General features: G+C 39.1%; 2 protein-coding genes across 3 annotated transcripts in view; one reads left to right on the top strand and one right to left on the bottom strand.

Moving 5' to 3' along the window:
* Nucleotides 1-2,245, bottom strand: part of POLE2 (DNA polymerase epsilon 2, accessory subunit) — a 29,769-nt gene extending 27,524 nt beyond the window's left edge. The window contains exon 1 of one of the 2 annotated variants that reach the window (XM_040226788.1): nucleotides 2,153-2,245. In XM_040226788.1, the coding sequence (XP_040082722.1) occupies nucleotides 2,153-2,220 (68 nt within the window). In that variant the 5' untranslated portion in view covers nucleotides 2,221-2,245. The remainder of the gene's footprint in view (nucleotides 1-2,152) is intronic. The other variant, XM_040226789.1, reaches the window with a different exon arrangement.
* A 1,989-nt stretch (nucleotides 2,246-4,234) lies between these two features.
* Nucleotides 4,235-23,934, top strand: part of KLHDC1 (kelch domain containing 1) — a 40,366-nt gene continuing 20,666 nt past the window's right edge. Inside the window, exons 1-6 of the mRNA XM_040226798.1 lie at nucleotides 4,235-4,437; nucleotides 14,290-14,360; nucleotides 14,810-14,927; nucleotides 15,359-15,477; nucleotides 18,282-18,360; nucleotides 19,959-20,042. Coding sequence (XP_040082732.1) covers nucleotides 4,342-4,437; nucleotides 14,290-14,360; nucleotides 14,810-14,927; nucleotides 15,359-15,477; nucleotides 18,282-18,360; nucleotides 19,959-20,042 — 567 coding nt within the window. The 5' untranslated portion in view covers nucleotides 4,235-4,341. The remainder of the gene's footprint in view (nucleotides 4,438-14,289; nucleotides 14,361-14,809; nucleotides 14,928-15,358; nucleotides 15,478-18,281; nucleotides 18,361-19,958; nucleotides 20,043-23,934) is intronic.

Genomic DNA, 23,934 nt, shown 5'->3' with positions numbered 1-23,934 from the left:
TGGGCTAGAAAAAACTGACATTTGAATATCGTCGTAGAGGTAATAACATTCACTAAAATCACATGAATCCCTCCCGCGCCCCCATAATAATAAAACTGAAATTTTTAATAAACCACATGAATTCTTGATTTAAATAACAATAATTCTCAGAGTGAACACTGTCTCCTTAAACAATTAGCTAATTCCAGGCCATTCTGTATTTGTGGACCACAACTTTACACTTTATATCAATATTAATTGTTATATCTTCGGTTGCTTATTGTTTCATGTGTGGGTGTCACATCCCTTTAGTTTATTATAGAACATGATTGATTCCCTAAAATCATACATGTACTGCGTGAATCTTGGGAAAGCTACTAGGATAGACCAAAGTCATACAGGAGCTTGTCCCTGTCAAATCTCACTGGTCTTATCCAGTGTCTCTGGACTTCCTGATGCTCTCCTGCTTCAAGATCTTGATATGGTAACTTCTCCCCTACTCTTTACCTACTCAAGACCTGCTCATACTCAGTTCAAACCATTCTCTTTTCTCCCCAAAATCATTCTTTAATGAAGCCTTTCTTGACTCTAGAACTCTTTATACACCTGGTTATACACTATCACAGCACTTCTTTCCTTGGATACTTTTCACAATTGAAAGTAAATAATTGTGAATTATTTAATATCCATGCCAGACAGACTTCTAAGATGACCCCTAATAATCCACACCTCCTGGTAATCACCTTGTTTAATCACCTCCCCTTGAGTGTGGGTTGAACCTAATGACTTGCTTCTAACAATAGAATATGGCACAAGTGATCAAATATTTTACTGTATTGTACTTTTTTTTTGTACTGTACTTAGCCATCAAGGACTGAAGCCCTCAGTCGGACAATCCTGAATGAACTGAATCCTGCCAATCACTGAATGAACTCAGAAGCAAACCCTGCCCAACTGACTGTGAGATGACTGCATCTTGACTGCAGCCTTTTGAGAGACGGTGAAGCTAAGGACCCAACTAAGCCTACCTGAATTCCTGACCATGGAAAATGTGAGAATTTAAGTGCCTGCTGTTTTAAACGTCTAAATTGGGGGTAATGAGTTATGCAGCAATAAATAATTAATACACTATCTGCCCCCACCCCCGAGCTCCGCAGTGTTGTACTCTCCTATTTCCTTGCTCCATAAGTATTTTGCAGCTAATATATTTCAGTGTATTTCTGACTGAATTAATGAATGACAGCTCGGTGTTAAGTCAAATTCCAAGCGAAAAGAAAAATACCAACTGATTTATTGCTTGTATTTTTTAAATGTCGGGGATCAACAGATAATCAAATAATCAGAATTTATTATTTTCTCCTACAGAATATCCACTCTTGCCCCTGTTCACTAACCCCAAAACATGGTAAAAGTCCCATAAAACTCATCTTCACAAAAACAAACCAAAAACCTCTACACACACAAGACCAAGCAAAACCTGGTAGAGACGTGTGTCCCGTCCGGCAGGTATTTACATATGTAAATACTACATTCTTTTTTTTTTTTTTTTAGGCAGATTTAATGAGAAATCTTGTATAGGATCATTCTACAAATCGTAGAAAACAGGGATATGGCAAGAGAAGTTCTAAAGGAAATCTTAAAAAAAAAAAAAAAAAAAGCTTCAAACCTACCCACTTTTTAACCCTTCACGAATTCTCTCTCAAGAATACAACCTGACCTAAAATTGGGAGGGCTGGCAGGGCCCACAATTTGTACCAATCTGACAGCTACTGGCAAAGCAATGGGCTTTCCCAGGTCTCTCATTCGCTGTCTCCGTAACCACGTGAGCAGCGATGCTGGGATTCCCAGGCCGCAGAGGAAAAGACTAAGCGGGCAGAGAGCGCCCAAGCACCGTGCTAATATACGGATGCTGCGGGACCTATCGCCACTTCTCCGGCTGTTTGGCAAGTGCAGGAGAGCCTCATCCCTTCCGGGAGAAACTTTACGAGTCCGCGTCGGGGAATCTAAGAAGGCATCGCAAATCCTCTTCGCTTCTTAGAACTCTCTCAGGGTCTCTGTCATTTTAAGGCCAGAGGCCAGGCTCCGTCTCGGCGTGCGGCTCACCCCGCTGCCCCGCACGGCGGTCTGGCCCTGGCTCTTCCCTCCTACCCCGCCAGCTATCCGGCCGACTCACCCCCGGAGCATCAATCCGCGAAGCTTGAAGGCGGAGAGCGCCCGACTCCTTAACCGCTCAGGCGCCATGTTTGCGTTTTGGCGCCACGGCCCCGGCTCCGCCCCTTCCCGGGCGAGCCGGGTCCTGGCCCCGCCTCAGAAACGCCAGTTCTCTATATTTAAATACGCCAGAGGCCACTACTCCTCTCAGTGCGTGGAAAGATCCGCGGTTCCGCGAGCCAGGCGGGCTGCCTCCTTGCACCCTCTAAGTTGCAGGAGAAAACGACCCTACACTGCTGTTATTGGGATACTGACCAGCGAGTGCCCTGCTGTCTGGATGAGAACGTGCTTCCCTATCTCAGGTGCTTTCATGGAACCCACCTCCACCTACCGTGACTCCCGTAGGGCTCATCCGGACCTTGGGGCCCTTCAGTACTTATGTTCTCTGCTTCTCACAAGCCCTGGAAATGCTCTGCGTCACTACAGGGTTTTCCCCGACATTCACTCGCAGCTGTTAAATGTCACCATAATTCTCACCCACTCCACTTGATATTTAAGTTGCGGGCTGCCTTTAAGCGCTTTAAATGTATTAATATATTGCTTGTAAAGCTAAATTAGTTGTGTGCTGTTTTTTCAATATCTTCCTTTTACTGATGAGAAAAGTGAGACACAGATATGGTAGGTGGATGGCTCACTCAAGATGAAACATTCAGTGAGTGATGGATGGAGCCAGGATTACTCTATCTTATTCCAGCAAGTGAGATGTTAATTTGCTACGCGTCAAAACGCTTGCTCCAATGAGTTAAAATAAAACCTTGGAGTGCTTATAAGTGAACGTGCAGTCTCATGGAATGTGAGGATGATTCCTAAGAACTGCTATACAGTGGCTTCCAGTGTATTCGACTTGCTTATGTATGACTCTGCGACCCGATGGACTGGAATCCGACAGGTTCCTCTGTCCAACGGATTTCCCAGGCAAGAATATTACAGTGGGTTGCCTCTTCCTTCTCCTGGGATCTTCCCGACCCAGGGATTGTACCCAGGTCTCCTGCACTGGCAGGGAGATTCTTTTACTGCTGAGCCACCAGGGAAGGACAGTATCTACATATTTAGAATTTATTTAGTATCTATTACTACAAGACTCTGAGGAGTCAATAATACTTGATTATTTCAGCGTTTGTGTCTAACGGGGCCTCAGTACCAACTAGCTACAGCAAGCAGGCACTTAATAATCATATGCTGAATAAATGAATAAATTAACGTTCTGAGGGGTGAGCAGCCACATTCTCTTAAAGGACAGGGGCATTTATAGACACTGGCATGATTATTGTCTTCCCTCTTGGCACTAGTTTTACTTCAGTAACATCATTTTATAGCAAGGGTTAGGCAGCTTTCTCTGGAAGGGGCCAGACAGTAAACATTTTCCACAGTGAGACCTCTCTGGTCTTTGTTGCAGGTACTCAGCTGGGCCTACTCAACTCTGTGGCTTACATCAGCAGCCACAGACAGTCCTTAAACGAATTAGAGTGGCTGTGGGCCAATAAACTATGTACAGATGCTGAAATTTGGATTCGTATTTTTATGAGTAATATAATTTTTATTTTTTTTCAACCATTAAAAAATGTATAATTATTTTTAACTTGTGGGTGTCACAGAAACACGTAAAGATTTGGCCTGCAGGCTGTAGCTTGCTGGCGTACGTTTTAGAAAATTTTCTATTAAATATATATATATATATATATTCTCATTCTCTCCTATTCTCTCTCTCTGGATAACCATCTCTGCTGGAAGTTGAATAGAAAAGGCAAACCCTCATAAAGCATTTGTGTACTAATACATTGATTTAAATCACAGCAACATCAAGTCCGTGTACAAAAAGTCCATCGAGTCACTGGATAAGGTACAGAGTTAGGCTGTTCCGCCCACACAACACAATCCAAGTGACACGAAATCGGCGAGTGGCAGGGCTGCGGAGAAGCGAAGGCACCTCCCTGCCCACTCAGACCCCAAGCATCCCTAACTGGCGACGCCACCCCGGGCTCGGCTTCCCGGGCGGGCTTCGGGACGGCGCAGCCGCACTGGTGCCGCCTTCCCACCAATCTCGACCCTCGACGCGTTCCGTTCGTGCGTGGAGGAGCCGGGCAGGAGAAGAGGCCGCTCCGTGGGCAGGGGCTGCGGCGCGCCGAGCGGCTTGGCCCAGCAACCGCGCGGATGGCGGACTCGCAGCTGTTCTGCGTGGCCGAGGAGCGCAGCGGCCACTGTGCCGTGGTGGATGGAAACTTCCTCTACGTATGGGGGGGCTACGTGGTAAGGAGAAGAGGCGGGACGGGGCGGACTCGCGCCGGGAGACAGACCGGCCGACCAACCCCCGCCCACACCCGGCCCAGAGGCGGGGGCCGGTCAGCGGCCCGGGCCGACGCCGTCGGCGCCCCGCCCGGCCCTCTGCTGTCGGCCGCTCTCCCGCCGCTTCAGGGCTGGACGCCGAGCCGCCGTTGCTTGCACTAGGAAAGCCTTCAAAGCCCGCTCCGGGGCTCTTCCCATTCTCCAGTCCGCCGGGTCCTCGCAGCTGGCGGATAGCTCGGCTTGCCCAGCGCTCAGGCGGTTACTGCGCGATTGATGATCATTTTAAAATGCTTACGCAGACGCAAAAGCTCACCGAGGATGCCGTCCTATATTAGTCCATAAATATTTCCTTATTCCCGCGGCGCGATTCGGAATCACTGAAGCATTTAAGTATTCTTAAGTAGTTTTTAGTGGCATTCCTTTACCAGTGGGTAATAACGATTTTTTTTTTTTTTTCCGAATCTGAAAACAGGCTCATATTAACAGTATGAATGTTAGGCTTTAAAATTCTTGTTACAGTGGAGGTTTGAAAATGTGCTTTGTTTCTATAATCGTAGGATTATAGAATCAAGGATTCTAAAATGGAAAGCAGTTCAGGAATATATGCCGACCCCTTTAGTTTAAGATTTAAGGGGGGAAAAAAAAGCGAGCCATCTGGAGTTCTACTGGAGGTAGAACAGATATTTTTCTGACTGATTCGATACTGTTATGTGACAGATGTAACATGACTGAATCGCTCAAAGAAATAAAGAACATACTGTGTATGTTAAATGATTCTCAAATCCAAGTTGGTTTTTGTTGTTTTGTTTGTGTGTTTATTTTTAATCTGATTCAGTGTCAGGATGGGAAAATCAGAACTCACATTTGAGTGCCTACTATACGTGGCATGTGTTAGGAAATCTCATATTCCTAATCTTAAATAATCCTTACTATACCTTTTAAGGTAAGTGGCTGCACGGGCAGCAGATTCCAAATTAGATATATTGGATTTCCAAAGCCTATTTTTTTCTATGATAAACATAAATTAGGCTTTCTTAAGGTCTAATAGTTCTACCTCGTGTTTTTGGCGAAAATATAGTCCAGATATAATGATGGTTTTTGCAGAAGAAATATTTTTATTGTTTTGAGCTATACCACTTGAAGATGTACAGTTGTCAGACTTCAGGGCTATATTAATTCTTAGTGTTGTGACAGATTAAAAAAATCTTGCTTAAGATAGTCATCTGTAATATCTCATATCTGTGACAATATAGATTTCTGTTGGGCCCATAACTGAAATGTCTGGGGTTTTTACATTTCATTTTAATCTTGAAAATTGTGTAATTGGTAAGATTCCAGGTTTTCAGGTGATAGTCAGTAAATAGAAATACTTCCTGCTACTGATCCAATGAGTAAATGCTATAAGAACCACCCTGGAAAGTACCACAGAGATTTGGATCAAGCCTACTTTTAAATCCAGGGATTGTCAGCACTTATATTATGTCTAAGGCATAAGCAGAAGGAAAGAGAGAGTGGGAGGCAGAAAAGACATGGCATATCATGATGAAAAAGTAGAATCATTCCAACAATTGTTTTATTCACATCCTTCTGAACAGCTAAAAGGCCCTGGAGTCTAGAGATAATCCAGTAATCAGTCGTTAAGAATAGTATTCAGTTGATTCCAGATTGTTTGTTCCAAACCCAGTTTTCCTCCTCATGAACACAATGTGTGTTAAAATTGACGAAAGTATATCCTAAAACTTGAATGGCCCACATTTATCTGTCTAAATTATTATTACCCTATTATTGAACATCTTGTAAAATCCAGTATATCTGAAAATAGCCCTACCTCTGGAGGTAAGAGCAGCAATGCTGAAAAAAGTAAATTCTAGTTGGTGCCAGAATATTCTCTTGTTCCTAGTTTTCTCATATATTTTCCACACTACTGAAATTCATACAAACTTTAGTATTACAACTAGGAACATTTAAAAGTTGTGAGTAGTTTTTTCTAAATTTTTGAGGAGAAGCACAATGTTTTAGCATGTTTACAGATGATATACTTTCCTCTTAAGGTTTAATCATATGAACAGTTTTATTTGCATAATACAATTGATGTTAATACATTTTGCCCTAAACCTTTCCTTATACAAACTAGCTGCATGAATCTGTTTAACTGTATGTTTCTGTTTTGGAAAAGGACTTAAAGGAAAGAAGAATCAATTTAGAAAATGTTTGAAAAGAATGAAAGTTGGAGGTTTACAGTGCCAGATTTTAAAACATAATACAATACTGAAACAAATCAGTGATACAAGTTAAGATAGCCTGATGGAATGGAGAAGGAATTACATAAACAACCAAGTGTATAGGAGTATTTTGTATATAAAAGGCAGCATTTCAATTCTGGAAAAACAGTTGCTTATACAATATGTTCCTGGGACTACTGGAGGAAAATGATAGTAGAGTTTAGGATTGACAAATATAGAGAAATTAAGCTATTTGATACCAGAAGAAAATATGTGACTTGTAAAATTCTGAGTTGGGAAAAGAAAAACTGAATTGGGAATAAACTATAACGGAAAAAGTTTGCAAGTTGTTTTTTAATATAAAAAGAAAATTGTTTAATCATCTTAGAGCAGTTAAGATCAAAGTTTTAAAAATCAAAATCTGCTTTTTAAACACCATAAAGTGAGGTGAATGACAAACTGGCAAAGTTACTTGCAACATATGTCATAGACAAAAGTTCTGTAAAAATAAAGGTTGATATTTCTCTGAAAAATGAGCAATGAACATGCACAGAAATTTAAAAGGAAAGAAATAGATTGTGAATCAAAGAAACACAAATGAAAATTTTCTTTTCCAATTTGCAAATATTAAAAAATTTTTGAGAAGAGCGTAGGGAAATGAATTACTCATGCACTAGCAAACTTTTTTGGAGAGAAAGTTAGCAATGTGTATTAAAAGCTTTAAGTGAATATTTCTTTAACTTAATTATTTATTCATAGATGGTCACACAGACCATCCATATTATGTGGAGATGTTAATTCTTTTTAGGTGGCCAGAATTTGAATCCCCTTCCTCTTGTAATATTCTCCCACTAAGTAAGTCTCGTTTTAGTTGTCTGAGTATTTATTTTAGTTGTCTGAGTACCTCCTACATACCTTCATAGAAAATATATTCTGTAAAGATAGGAATTTTCTTCCCTATTCTGTCCTTGGTGTCCTGAGTCAGACATAGCTCACAGAAGGTGCCCAATAAAAAAGAACCAGAGTACCAGGTTTTTTCCAGCTTCGCTTGCAGCTAGATTCTGGGCAAGTAGCCTGGATGCTATTGGTTAGATGTATGTTTGGTAGATTTGGACTTAAGAATAAAGATGTAAAAATCAGGACTTAAAGAGGATTCTTAGCTACCCATAGAATTTGTAGGAAGATAAGGTCCCTGGCATAAAAGGCAGTTTTACAGGCTGCTCACCAGCGACTGGAGCAGTTTGCACTTCAGACTGGTTCTCTGGGTTTTTAGGTCTTGCTTCTCTTAACATAAGCTGGTTCTCCAGCTTCCCTGATGATTCCATGAGCTACCTAATAGTCATTTATTAGAATTTTATTCTTTAATTTAAAAATTTGAAACATTTATACAAAAGGATATGTAAAATAACTATCATGTTGTACTTCCAGATTAAGAAATCAGCTAAAATCAGTACTTTAGAAGCTGCCTGTTTACCCTTCCCTGATTATATTGTTCCTCCCATGCTCATAGGGTACCACTGTCTTGATTTCTTATAAATCACCATTTTGTTTATAGTTTTATCACATGCATCTGCCCCTAAACAATATATTATTTGGTTTTTTTAATCAGAGCATGGGTTTTCTTTCATGACTTTCTTTTAGTTAACATTGTGTGTTTTAGACTCATACATTATTTGTATTCAGCTAGTGGGCACTTGCATGGCTGTGACTGTGTGTGCTTAGTGTTTATTTTGTTTGGTCAGTTTCTATGCTGTGCAGTTATTAAATATTTTGAAAATCTCCCCTAGATTTATTCTTTTGGTGTGTGTACTATATAACAGTCTATTGTGTGAATTCACAAGAATTTCCTTATCTATCCGCTATTGGTGTATATTTAAATGTTTCAGGTTTTTCTTTTCTTTTTGGAATTGTAAGCAATGCTGCATTGAGCATTCTTTGTAACATGTCTCCTATTATACATGCAAGGGGGCATATACATTCTCTAGGAGAAGGCAATGGCAGCCCACTCCAGTACTCTTGCCTGGAAAATCCCATGGACGGAGGAGTCTGGTAGACTGCAGTCCATGGGGTCGCTAAGAGTCGGACACAACTGAGTGACTTCACTTTCGCTTTTCACTTTCATGGCTTGGAGAAGGAAATGGCAACCCACTCCAGTGTTCTTGCCTGGAGAATCCCAGGGACAGGGGAGCCTGGTGGGCTGCCGTCTATGGGGTCGCACAGAGTCGGACACGACTGCTGTGACTTAGCAGCAGCAGGGCATACACCAAGGGATGGAATGCTAGGTTGCCTGGTCACACACTTCCAAATTAAATTGGAAACATCAGTGTTACCAAAATATTTGTATCAATTTATACCACCCTCACCAACTTCCTCCTTGTTCCACATCCTTGACAACATTTGGTACCATCTGGCCTTCAAATTTGCCAATCCAGTGAGTGTGACGACATATTCATTGTGGTTTTTATTTGCTTTCCATGATTACAATACAGTGGAGTGTCTTTTCATAGCTTTATGAACTATTTGTGTTTTCTGTAAAAACCCTGGTTCATGTCTTTTGCTCTCTTGTCTATTGAGTTCTCTTTAACTGATTTATAGGAATTCTTTAATTATATGGTTGTATGAGTTTAATATGTCTTTTCAGTTTGAGGCTTCCCTGGTAGCTCAGTTGGTAAAGAATCCACCTGCAATGTGGGAGACCAGGGTTTGATCCCTGGGTTGGGAAGATCCCCTAGAGAAGGGAAAGGCTACCCACTCCGGTATTCTGGCCTGAAGAATTCCATGGACTGTATCGTCCATGGGGTTACAGAGTTGGACATGACTGAGCAACTTTCACTTTTCTCAGTTTGCAGCTTATTTTTGTATTTTCTTGATGATTATATTTTTTTCAACAGAGGATTTTAATAAATGATATTAATGCTTTGTACTTTCTGCATCTTAAATCTTTCCCAGCATGGAGATCATAAAGTCTCCTATTTTGTCTTCCAAACAATTTTTGGTTTTGCCTTCCACATTTAATTTTTTTAATCTGAATTTTTTGTTTGGTTGGTTGGTTTAAGGTAGGGATCCAGTTTTATTATATTTTCAATATGGATAATCAGTTATTCTTGTGTCATATATTAAATAGTCCCCTCTTTCCCTACTAATATGCAAACTCTGTCAGGCATCAAGTTTCCATGTTTGTGTCATCTGTTTCTAGGTTCTTTATTCTGTGAAGTTTGCTGTTTATTCTTGTGACAGAACCTTCCTCAGTGTCTAAATTACAACAGCTTTACTAGAAGTCTGAATGTTGGATGGTGAAAGCCCCCCTCACACTCTGTCTTGTTCTTGAGGAATATTTTGGTTATTTAGGGACTTTTGTTTCATATACATTTTCTTTACTGTTTCTATTATAGTAAAATGTATAAAACATTTAATTTGTCATCTTCCCCAAGTTAGTGTACAATTGGTGGCATTATATTCAGTGTTGTACAGTGTAACCACTGTCTGCTTCCCAGATGGTGCTAGTGGTAACGAACCTGCCCGCCAGTGCTTGAGATGTAAGGGAAACGGGTTCAGTCTCTAGGTCGGGAAGATTCCCTGGAGGAGGGCATGGCAACTGACTCTAGTATTCTTGCCTGGAAAATCCCGTGGACAGAGGAGCCTGGCTGGCTACAGTCCATAGGGTCTCACAGAGCTGGGCCTGACTGAAGCGACTTAGCCTGCACCACTATCTAGTTCCAAAACTCTTACTCCAAACAGAAATTCTGCCTCCCTCCCTTTTTACCCCAGTCCCTGCTAGCTCCGAACCGTTCTATCTTTATACGTTTGCCTTTTTCTAGATATTTCATGTGAATGAGATCCTAACAGTGTTTGTGTTTGTGAGTCTGGTTTCTTTTATTCAACATATTACGTTCATGGCTCTCCTGTGTTGCAGTTAGTATCAGAACTTATTCCTTTTATGGAGAATAGGATTACGTTGTATGCATATGCCACATTTTGTTTATCCATTCATCTGTTGTTGGGACACTGGGTTGTTGCCACCTTTTGTGAATTGTAAATTGTTCTGATGTTAAAATTGGTATTACAAGTATCTGAGCCCCTAATTTCAATTCTTTTGGATACATAGCAGTGGAATTCCTGGGTCATGTGGTTATTCTACATTTAACTTTTAGAAGAACTGCCAACTTGCTTTCCACCGTACTTCCTCATTTGTATAAACTTTAGAATCAGATTGTCAAATAAAGTACTCTATTAAGATTTTATGAAAAAAAAAGATTTTATGTTACTGTACTCAATCTTTAGATCATTTGAGAGTGATAGACATGTTATGAAATTGAGACTTCAGGTCCAATTATGTAGTATATCTCTATTCAAGACTTTTTGATGTCTTTAAATAAAGTTTTATAGTATCTTCATCAATATCTTATATATCTTTTATTGGGTTTACCCTTGGCGTCTTTGTATTTTTTGTTGTTAGTTTCTTCAAAAGTAAATTTCTTATCACTCGTATTTTGAAATACAACTAATTTGAATATTTTTTACTCTGGCAAACTTTCTAAACATACATTCATTCTCAAAATCCATCTGTTAATTATCTTTATTTTCTATGTGGAATCTACACATGATGACAGTTTTGTTTCTTTCATCCTAATCTTTATTCCTTTTTTTTAAAACTACACTGGTAGACCTAAAGTACAGTGTAAAACGAAAGCTATTTTTTTCTTGCTCCTAATCTCAGAGGGATTGTTTTAAACTATTAACCATTAAGTTTGATGATTGCTTAGGGTTTTGTTTGTTTGTTTGTAGATGTCCTTTTTCAATTTATGAAGCTGAGTTTCCAAGAGTGATTTTTGCATTGTACTGAGATAATTATGTTTTTTCTTCTTTACTCGCCAAATGTGATGACTTATAAAAAAATAGTAGTAATATTTGTAATATTAAATCAATGTTCCATTCCTTGGATTAAGTACAAGTTAGTATCATATGTTACCTTTTATATACATCAACTGGATCCTATTTACTCATTACTTTTTAAAGCAGTTTTACATCTTTGTTCAAAAGTGGTTTGGGTAGTATTCCTTCTTTTATATTCTGGAGTAGATTTTTTGAAAGATTTAATTATTTGTTCTGTGAGTGTTTGGAAGAACTCATCTGTAGAGCCATCTGGGTTTGGTACTTTGGTTGGGGGAGATTTTAAATCTCTGATTCAATCAAAACTATGAGATTATTCATATTTTCCATTTTTTCTTGAGTCAAGTTTCCTCACTCTCATTCTCTCTCTTCCTCCATGTCTCTTAACTTCTTTTTTATATATTCCATCTCTCTGGGCTATGTTTCTGGATTAATAAGTTCACTAATTCTCTCTTTTTTTTTTAGGGTAACCTTGACAAAAGCAGTTTTAGTGGAATGAGCCTGAATTGATTAATCTGGGTTGATGTTGTAATGAGCATTGAAGCAATGGAGAGTTCCACTATAACTCAGTATGGAACCTTTGTTATGAAGGGAGCCGAGAAATAAGAGAAGGAGTTGTGGAAGAGTTCTGTTTTCAGATGAGCAATAGTAAGGCATGTTTGAGTATCAATAGGGGTGATCTACCACAGAAGCAAAATTTGACGATGTAAAAGAAAAGGGATAATTTAGGAGTGAATTCACTGAGAAAATAAGGAACTAGGGCCAAATTGTTCAATTCTGTGCTCCATTTGGTTTTTTGCAACACCGCTTTTAAAGATTAGTTAAACGGACTTCTCTTTTTATTCATGAGATGAGCATACAGTCAGTTTAATAAGTATTATTCATGTATCCATTCTCTTAAGCCACAAATATTCTATTTGTCTTGTATGTCCAAGTCACTGTGAGATTCTGGGAACAACAAAATAAACATGATCTGTGCACTCATGAAGCTTGTATCGTGGCAGTGGTAGTGCTGTGTGTATATAATAAAGACAAAGGGCTTGGAAGGGAAAGTAGAGGATTTATGAGAGCATTTAACAGGGACCTTAATCTCTTAACCTTATTCTAGAAGAGTAAAGAAGCAACAAAATGATTCCCAAAGAAAGAGTAATTAGCCAAACAAATTTTGGGAGAGCATTGCAAGAAGAGAGAAGAGCATAGGTGAAGGTCCAGTTGGAAACTTGCATAGGTTTAGGAACGGAAGGAAGACTGGAACTTAATGATTAAAGGCAAGAAGAACTTTGGAGGGATAGCAGGTGCCACACAGCACAGAATCGTAAAAATTTTAGACCATCCTGAGAGCAACAGGGAAGCGCTGAAGGGACTTCAGCAGGAAAGTGACCGAAGGCATTTTCATACTATTTCTGTTGTAAAGGGGTACTCATGTGGCTACTAGAGCTGGATGCCGTTAAACCTTAGAGTCATACAGTTAACTCCCTTTCTTAACAATCATTTACTCGTCCATAAGTCAGACACGGTTTCCTCAGTCAGAGTGGAAGTTTCCTGGGAAATATTGTTATAATGTTTTTTTGCTCTGAGTATATATGCATGAGAGTAGGGGCGGGGGAGAGATACAGACAGAAAGAGGGATGGAGTTAGAGACAGACCCAGTAGTCGGGATACTATTTTAAAAATTTAACTAATAGAGCAAGGAGAATTAACTAATTCTACTTAGCATGTTAATAATTTATACATCATACAGAAATTCTTAAATTTTTAGATATTTAATTCTTATATATTCTTAAACATCTTTTGCAACTAGCTATTTTTGAGTTATTTTATAACTTTTAAGTAATCCTGACAGATTTATGTAAGGATTTGTTTTAATCCCTAGGTTTTTAACTTTAACATAAAGAAAATTGTTATTTTATTCTTATTTCTCTTTTCATTATAAATATCAGAATGTATTGTATATGTTATCAGCTTCTTTAGAGATTATTCTTTTTTTAAATTTTATTTTTACTTTATTTTACTTTACAATACCGTATTGGTTTTGCCATACATTGACATGAATCCGCCACGGGTGTATACGAGCTCCCAATCCTGAATCCCCCTCCCCCCTCCCACCCCATATCATCTCTCTGGATCATCCCCGTGCACCAGGATTATTCATATTTGGAGTTGACATTTTGACTAGCTAAATTTATCTTGATCCTTAGATCCTATATTTAATCAACATCTAACACTATGCCTTGCACATAGTAGGTACTCAAAAAACATGTCCAGTGAATCAAGGTATATGATAACGTGCTCTTAATTATACTTCATAAAAGTTTCCTTTCTTAACTCCTCCCTTTTACCACAAATATATTGCTCTTTTTCAATATTCCTTTTCTTTCTGGATTCATTGTCGTCAGTATTCTTCTCTAATGTTATTGTTCTGCTGTTTTCTCTTTCTTGAACTTCCTTGGAAAGTTTAATGGCCCTCGGCCTTTTTCTGAGACTCACGTACTTGCTATTTTGTGTTTGCCTACTTTCTCTTAGAAAATGTCTCTTTTCCCCTTCTCTTTTGATCTATCTTAATTTCTATTGAAAAAACCATCTTTGAGGCTATTTATTGCTTTTGTCTTTTTCACTGTTTTCATTGTGGTTTTCCCATCCTGAGCAACCGTTTAGTTGTTACTTTGTAATAATAAACATAATTTTATGTATTCTGTGTTTTTAGTCTATTGAAGACAATGAAGTATATTTGCCTAATGATGAGATTTGGACCTATGATATTGATAGTGGGTTGTGGTAAGTAATTTTACATTGCATAATGTCCAATCTTAGTATCTGTTGTAACTGTTGTCATAGACAACAGGAGATTTGAGACCACACTCAGAACATACTACAATATGATGTTGTCTCCCTTTCCTTTTCTTTCAGTGCTTTATTCCCTCTGGATGTTTCTCTCCCCAAATCCCTTCCCCTCTTCATTCGTTGTCCTTTACCATTCTGAAGACTTTGTTTTGTTCTACTATTTCCCAATTCTGGTGATATGAGAAGATTTTGTAACTTTTTTCCTCAGTAGGTTGAAAACTTTACCATGGATCTTCTTACAGTTTTTAGAGTACTGGCTACCATGATATCTTAATTGTAATTGTCAGTGACAATTTTCATTGAAAAAGTATTGATGGAGTTCAAAAGGAATTTTAATTTGCCTTTCTGGAAAGTTATGGAATTCCACGTTATTCTTGCTGCAGGACAATGCACCTCATGGAAGGAGAACTCCCTACCTCCATGTCAGGAAGTTGCGGTGCTTGCATAAATGGAAAGCTGTACGTTTTTGGAGGATATGATGACAAAGGATACAGCAATCGAGTAATTTTTTTTTTCAATTCAGGATTGCAGAAAATGCAATGTTTAATGTGTCACTTCATCTCACAAGTTTACAAGTATTTTGCAAAGAAGACATATGTAGAAAAGCTTGAGCTAACTGATAAGGTTTTAAAAGACAGAGTGAAAATGCAGCATACCTGCTCCTCTCTGATCCCAGATCCTTCTGCTTCAGAATTAACTGCTTACTTGGTTGATATCCATAGGGCAAGAACAAGAAGGGTAAAGATTCATTTCAGTATGTTTCATATACCATTTTTGCTTCTAAAACATAGTCCCATTTTCATTAACTCCACAATTAAAATTTTTACCTTTTAAAAATAAAAAGTAATATTAATTTTGGATCACCTATCCCTGTGACATATATTTAATTTTCTGATGCCCTGTCTGTTAATAGTATTCTCCTCTTTTAAAAGCTTTATTTTGTTAATTTGCGAACAAGAGATGGAACCTACGTTTGGGAAAAAATCACCAACTTTGAAGGGCAACCACCCACACCACGTGATAAACTTTCCTGCTGGGTATATAAAGACAGGTAATGCAGCAAAACCACCTCATTAACTGCATTCAAGTAAGGATTATAGCTTGTATCCAAAACAGGGAAAACTTGAAACTCTGAATTTTTTTCAAGATATAATTACAAACTGTTTTGACACTGATGGTAAAGGCAGTTTTGAATCCTAGATAAGAGCCAGGTCATAAGAATAAATATGGTGGAAGCAGCTATTTGTTTTTTTAAGTTAATTACTGTATTAATTTTCTGCATAGTTAATATAGTCACAGTTCAAAAATCAAAACTATATTAAAAAGTCTGGCTCCCATTGTTGCTCCCATCCATCCTGTTCCTACCCCTCCAGATGCACAGATGCTACTTTTATCAACATACTTTGTATTTTTATAGCAGTGGTTCTCAAACTTGTCTGCTATAGGAATAAGGTAGGGATTTTTTTTTTTAATGCTGTGAAGCCCAGGTGATACGCTAGACTAAGTAAATTGCAGTCAATGGGAGTATGATTTTTTTAAGCTCCTCAAGTAATTCCAAGGTGCAGACACATTTGGGAACAATTGCCCTCTGTTACTTTAAGCAAATAGAAGCAAATACATATGTATGTATATATGTATGTATACATATGTGAAAGTGAAGTCGCTCAGTCGTGTCCGACTCTTTGCGACCCCATGGACTGTAGCCTACCAGGCTCCTCCCTCCGTGGGATTCTCTAGGCAAGAGTGCTGGAGTGGGTTGCCATTGCCTTCTCCAGGGGATCTTCCTTGACCCAGGGATCGAACCCAGGTCTCCCACATTCCAGACAGACGCTTTAACGAGTGAGCCACCAGGGAGCCCCGTATACATATGTATAAATATATATAGAGATAATAGTATTCTATATATTTATCTGTATCATTTCTGCCTCCTCTTTACACAAACATCTGTGTACTCTACACTATTCTGCGACCTACTGCTGCTTTTAGTCTACACCACCATGGAGAACTTTCATTTTCCTGTATCTCTAGTTGGAAAGCTGGGTTTTTTTGTTTTTGTTTTGTTTTTACAGCTGCATAGTAATCTCCCATGAGGATATACTATAGTTTAACTTTTTCCCTATAGATGAAGCAACACTTAGATTATTTCAATTCCTATGCCATTACAAACTACGCTTTAATGAATATCTTTGTGTTTATATACATATAATTGCAGATCTATTTGTTGGATAAAATTTCACAAATTGATTTCTGGATCAAAGGATAACACATTTATAATTGTGGTAAATGTTTATTTTGCTAGGGCTGATGTAATAGAGTTCTATAAATTGAATGATTTAAACAACAGAAATGTATGTCCCTGGTTGTCAGTGGTTAAGACTCTGCACTTCCACTGCAAGGGGCACAGGTGTGCATCCTGGTCAGGGAACTAGATCCCGCATGCCATGGGGTGTGTCAAAAAATGTATCGTCTCATAGTGACTTGTTGGTAATCTTTGGTGTGTAGAAGCATCACTCAGATCTTTGCCTTCATAGTCACGTAGCATTTTCTCCATACTTGCTTGTCTTCTTCCAAATTTCCCCCTTTTGTAAGAAAACCAGTTATATTGAATTAGTGCCTACCCTAATCACTTCATCTTAACTTGACTGCCTCTATAATAGGGATCCCCATGTCTCTGTCAAAATTACCTTGTTCTTCCTGAACTTTGTCCACCTTTTACAAATTGGTCTGTTACTATTTCTGTTAGAATTACTTTAAAGGCCAGGTCTGCTAATTCCAATATCTGGGCCACCTTGAAGTCAGCCTATATTGACTCTTTGCTCTCTTGATCCCGGGTCACTTTTTTTTTGCCTTTTCATAAACCTTCTAATTTTACATCATATGACAGACATTCTGTTTGAAAGAACAGTAAAGTTGTAGTAAACAATGCATCTCTCCAGAAAAGGACATGTCCTTTCTTTCTTTTTCAGACTGCTGGAATGCACTTTAAGTCAGTCTAACCTGCAGTTGGCCTGTGCTTAGGCTTTGTTGCAGCTTTAGTTTCTTTCAGTTTTAGCACTGGCTTCAAATGTTCTGATGCAGGATCAAGACTTTGCTTTGCTAGAGCCCCACATTTTGAGCACTAGGGATTGTGTAGAGATTTTGAGCTGGGCTTCACAGCCATGTTCCTACTTCTCAGAACTGTGAGAGATCCCTCCTTGTTTCATAGCCTAATTGGTAGGTATTTAGGTTGCTAGGGAGTTCTCTTTGCCCCCCAATTCCACTTTATACTTTCTGTACCTTGAGTGATCTCTTTAAGCATTGCATGTCCTCCCTGGCCTTTTGCGGGCAGCACTCTGAGGTGTTTCCTTCAGATTTCCTGTCCTGATCCCAAACTTTAGAGTTGATAGCTCAGACTGCCTCAAGAAGAGTTGCTTTGCTCTCTGCTGCTTCATTCTCTTGGTGACTGACCCTAAGTCCTCTCTGAAGATTATGTGAATACTTTTTGAATAGATTCAAACTCCCTAGGTGACTGAGTCTCCTAAGGTTCTAATTTGCTGTGTTAGCCTACATGTGACTATTAAAATTTTGGCTGGCTTCTTTTACAAACCCTGTGTGTGCCAGGTTCTTCCTCCTCCTGCTGTTGCATCCAGGATGAAAGCAATAATGGGTTTCTCTCTCCCACTGCAGGCTCATCACTTTCTGGAATTAGTTCACTTAGGTCTCTTTGTTCCCATAGCGGTTTGATTTTTTTTTTTAATTAATGGTTTTGTAGTTTATATGGCTTGTTTAGGTTGTGAGAGAAATGATATCTTTCAACTTTCTGTGAACAAGCTGAAAGCAGAACTCCCAAAGTGTGTCCTTTGTTTTGTTTTTCAGATTAATATATTTTGGTGGCTATGGGTGTAGGAGACATAATGAACTCCAAGATTGTTTTGATGTTCATGATGCATCTTGGGTAAGAGAGTAATCACTGTTTACATTTTCCTCTAATTTCGTGTCGCCTTAAAATTTTTAGAAATAATGAGCCCAGTCCTTCTCATTTTAATTTGCTATAATTGATACTATGAAAAAAAAAGTGTCTTTTCTCTCTTTTGTTGGGTTCAGTTGCAAGAGATTTTCTCACCTAATGGTATCAGCCTTCATTGCTACTGGCAGAGTAATTTCTTTTCTGATGTCATAAATCACTTACAGATGCTTCTAGTAGATAAGTAGTGGCTTTAGCACAACTTGAAAAACTCTGTTCATAGGTAACCACAGTGGCTGTTGCTGACATACACCTCCTTTTAGGTACGTCCGCCAGAACTATTCATAGCTCAGACTGGCTTCTGTATGACAGTGAGTAAGTTGGTAGTGATACTGCTTTTTTCTACTTATTCTACTGGCTAGAGAATAAACTATTATATTAATGAAAGAAGTCATGACTTACAAAAATGAAATCTTTTAAAAGATAACTTTAAAAGCCATTGATCTTCCCACCAAGATACACAGTAACCTCACTTTTACCTTCTACTAGCGTATTTTATTATTGTACATAATTAATGTAAAGATATATGTACATATCATGTATATCTCTTTGTATATGAGTATTTAAAATTTCTCCATAGGCTTTACTTAGACTATATGTGAAATTAATATATGTTAATAAAATTGAATGGTTTTTAAGTGACAAAAGTGGTGTACATGGTTTTTCAGTTTTTAAAATGAAGTATCATTTAAGTTTTGCTACTTACAGTATTACTGAAAATTTTAGTAGTATAACTTCCCACTAATTATGTCCAATTATTTTTACTCATCAGTGAAAGCTCCCATTTTTTTTCTCAACTAGTATAGTTAGGCTAATGATCATGTCCTGAAGCTTATGGTGTACAGGTAGATTTTTTCACTTAGATTCTGAACTAGGAAAATTATTTAGTTTATTTGACTTGTTTGACAAGTCCTGATGAAAATGAATGATATAGTCCTGAGGAATAGCACAAACCTGTTGCAGAGGTAAGCTTGAATAGTGGCAGAGGATTTCAGCAATGCACAAGATACTAAATACAGTCTAACTGCTAAATCTTTGCCTTGCCAAGTCTTCCTAGAAGACAAAGGAGAGTAAGCATACATTTAATGTATAAGAATAAGCTGCTTAGTTAAGTGATTAGAATTCTTTTACAAAAAGAACCACTGTTCCCTAAAGTTTCTAACAGCAAAGATTAGAAATTTGGCACATGTACTTTAGGAAAACAGATTTTCAAATCTAAATATCATTCTATCCTCTGCAATTTTCAAAGAGATAATCCTTTGAGAGGATTGGAGAATTGTCACCAAGTACAGTGATGAGTCATGAAAGCAACGCTATGAGAAGAACAGTTGCTAAGCGATGCTGCTATAGCCTAGGGGTCGCAATTTGTGAGCCACTGGTGGTACAAGTTAAGTTCATAACTATGGTCACACTTGACTCTATTTCTGTAAAATTGTCTATTATTTCACCAGTAAATATGCAGTGAAACTATCATACAAATCTAAAAGTCATTAAAAACTTTTAAAATATTTTAAAAATTTATGTTTTAGGAAGAGCAGATATTCTGGGGATGGCATAATGATGTTCACATATTTGACACAAAGACACAGAGTTGGCTTCAACCCGAAATTAAAGTAAGTATTGTGAAAAGTTACCTTTATGTTTTTATATTAGTTAACACTTTTAAAGTGAATTTCTTTTACTAAGTTATTGGCTGTTAGTAATTGAGTTTGTAATCATATACAAAGGGGTTCTCTTGAGTGCAGTCAATATTATTGTTTTTTTATCACATATTTTTCTCCAGGTTAAGGTTTTCTAGAAAACTCTAGAGAGGTGCCATCATCATTCTTTACCCACAAGTGTTCAGTTCAGTTCAGTTCAGTCGCTCAGTCATGTCCGACTCTGCGACCCCATGAATCGCAGCACGCCAGGCCTCTCTGTCCATCACCAACTCCCGGAGTTCACTCAGACGCACGTCCATCGAGTCAGTGATGCCATCCAGCCATCTCATCCTCAGTCGTGCCCTTCTTCTCCTGCCCCCAATCCCTCTCAGCATCAGAGTCTTTTCCAATGAGTTAACTCCTCGCATGAGGTGGCCAAAGTACTGGAGTTTCAGCTTTAGCATCATTCCTTCCAAAGAAATCCCAGAGCTGATCTCCTTCAGAATGGACTGGTTGGATCTCCTTGCAGCCCAAGGGACTCTCAAGAGTCTTCTCCAACACCACAGTTCAAAAGCATCAGTTCTTCGGTGCTCAGCTTTCTTCACAGTCCAACTCTCACATCCATACATGACCACTGGAAAAACCATAGCCTTGACTAGACGGACCTTAGTCGGCAAAGTAATGTCTCTGCTTTTGAATATACTGTCTAGGTTGGTCATAACTTTTCTTGCAAGGAGTATGCATCTTTTAATTTCATGGCTGCAATCACCATCTGCAGTGATTTTGGAGCCCCCCAAAATAAAGTCTGACAGTGTTTCCACTGTTTCTCTGTGTAATGCCCTAATTTAATGAAGGCTCTTTTTAAAAGTCCTTTTGTAGCAAAGTTCATGATTTTGAAAAGCCCATGTTTCATAAACTCGTGAAATCTTAATACTCTTTCATGTGCTAGTGAGCAAACACAGATTCACATTAGTTTAAGCCATAAAGAATTCTTGCATAGCTGGGAGGTATATTTTGAAGTGGCTCACACCGTGGAAAAGCTACAGGGACCAGGGCCTTAGGAACTGGAGCAATTGACCCAACCTCATCACAATATTTCCTTCTTTCTATTGGCTTCTCCCTGCTTCTCTGTGTGCTAGCTTATTCTGTCTGTCGCTGACTGGCCAGCTCATTTAGGAGGGAATATAGCCCTGCCTATACCAGCAGTTCTTTCTGTTGGTGCTGTATTTTCTCAATGTCTGTATCTTCACCCTAGAAAAAGGACTCTGGCTCTGCTTAGGTGTGTTCCTCCTCTGTATCAATCCCTGTTGCCAAGGGTATGATTGGCCAGGCCTGAGTCTGAGACCTGTCCCTAGGGGAGCAAGGTATTGTGATTGGTCAGATCACTGGAACTGTGCAGAATAAAATACTGAACAAAATTTGTGTTCAAATTTTTGAACAAAACCCAAAATTTGGTTCAAATTCTATTCTCTGCAATTTTAAAGGAGAGAAGAGAGGATTGGAGAGGATTGGAGGATTGTCAACAAGTACAGTTATGAGTCACGCAAGCAATGTTATGAGAAGAACAGTTGCTAGGTGATGCTGCTATAGCCTAGGGAAAGACCAAGTTTTTGTCCACTAACAGGCATATGGGCTTCCCTGTCAGCTCAGCAGTAAAGAACCCACTGACAAAGCAGGAGATACAAGTTTGATCTCTGGTTTGGGATGATCCCCTGGAGAAGGAAATGGCAACCCACTCCAGTATTCTTGCCTGGAAAATCCCATGGACAAAGGAGCCTGGTGGGCTCTAGTCCCTGGGGTTGCAAAAGAGTTGGACACAACTTAATGAATAAACCACAGCACGCATGTATGCATAAAATTCCTTGCAGTTCAGCTTCTGTAAATAGAAGTGAGGGAAGTTCTATGCAAAATAAAAAATGTTACAAGGCTTGACCCATCTCAGCATCCTCTTTTTCCTAGCAGTGGCTTTCACATTTCCAGTGTTCTGTTCTATTCTAATTTTAGAACTCATCAACTATCAGCCAATCATATTTGTTGATGGACGTTTCCTGCAGTCAGTATTTGAATGTTAAGATTTATGTGTTAATGAAATAAAAGCATCTTGTCTCCCTTAAAATAATTTCATATCAGTAAGCAAGTGGAGAGAAATTTTATTGACACTGGATCTACTAAAACTCATCCTAGATCTCTTTCAGGCTTCTTAACACTTTGCTTTCTTAGAGAATAAGCAAAAATCTGGAGCTACTGCACACACAGCTTTAGAATGTGCTCCTTGGGATCAGTGAGCTGAGGTAGCTTATAAGGAGTTCTTTAGGACTTCAGGTCTTTCTGTGACTGTCTCTCCTTACCGTAGTTTGTAACCCTCCCATCCTTCTGTGCCAACAGCCTAACAGGCATGGGACACTTTTCATTAATGTTTAACAATATTTTCACTGTGAGCTCTCTGATCATTTCTTCAGATATGTTCTTCAGATCAGTTCAGTTCAGTTCAGTCGCTCAGTTATGTCTGACTCTTTTTGACCCCATGGACTGCACCACGCCCAACTTCTCTGTCCATCACCAGTTCCCGGAGCTCGCTGAACTCATGTCCATTAAGTTGGTGATGCCATACAATCATCTCATCCACTGTCGTCCCCTTCTCCTGCCTTCAATCTTTCCCAGCATCAGAGTCTTTTCCAATGAGTCGATTCTTCGCATGAGGTGGCCAAAGTATTGGAGTTTCAGCTTCAGCATCAGTCCTTCCAATGAATATTCAGGACTGATTTCCTTTAGGATTAACTGGTTGGATCTCCTTGCAGTCCAGCAGACACTCAAGAGTCTTCTCCAACAAATATACTCCAACAAAGAACTCTTACATTGTTTATATTCTATCCTAAAGTTTTTCTGATGTGGTTGCAGCTAGAATCTGTTTTCTTTATTTTCTAGATTCTTCCTTAATTTAATTCATTGTTCCTCAATATCTGCATCAAAGTGCAATGTAACTTGATACAGTGTAACAGTTACTTGTTTTGAAGTTGAAGAAATTGGATTTGCATTCTAATTGTGTCATGAAAGAGCTGTGTACTTTTAGATAAGCCATAGAGTGTGACAGTGGCAGCCCACTCCAGTACTCTTGCCTAGAGAACCCCATGGATGGAGGAGCCTGGTAGGCTGCAGTCCACGGGGTCACTAAGAGTCAGGCATGACTGAGCGACTTCACTTTCACTTTTCACTTTCATGCATTGGAGAAGGGAATGGCAGCCCACTCCAGTGTTCTTGCCTGGAGAATCCCAGAAACAGGGGAGCCTGGTGGGCTGCTGTCTGTGGGGTCGCACAGAGTCAGACACGACTGAAGTGACATAGCAGCAGAGTGTGACACAGGCTTCCCAGGTGACCCTAGTGGTAAAGAACCCACCTGCCAATGGAGGAGATGCATTGGTTTTTAATACTTAAAGAATCTGCCTGCAATGCCAGAGACCTGGTTTCAATCCCTAGGTCAGGAAGATCTCCTGGAGGAGGGCATGGCAACCCACTCCAATATTCTTGCCTGGAGAATTTCATGGACAAAGGAGCCTGGTGGGCTACAGCCCATAGGATCACAGAGAGTCAAACATGACTGAATCGACAACACACTCACATAGTATGTCATCCGTAAAGTGGAAGGTTGAAAGAGTTTTCCTCCATAGGATTCTTAACCCTATGAGAACAGAACTGCGTTGAGTATTTCAAACAACTTAATAAGCACTGTGCATCGTTTGCACAATTTACACATCAGTTCAGTTCAGTCACTCAGTCATGTCCGACTCTTTGCGACCCCATGAATCGCAGCACGCCAGGCCTCCCTGTCCATCACCAACTCCTGGAGTTCACTCAGATTCCGTCCATC

The sequence above is a fragment of the Oryx dammah genome, unplaced genomic scaffold, assembly GCF_014754425.2.
Source record: "Oryx dammah isolate SB20612 unplaced genomic scaffold, SCBI_Odam_1.1 HiC_scaffold_26, whole genome shotgun sequence".
Lineage (NCBI taxonomy): Eukaryota > Metazoa > Chordata > Mammalia > Artiodactyla > Bovidae > Oryx > Oryx dammah.
The sequence above is the reverse complement of the archived record's forward strand: the minus strand, read 5'-3'. Positions and strand labels throughout refer to the sequence as shown.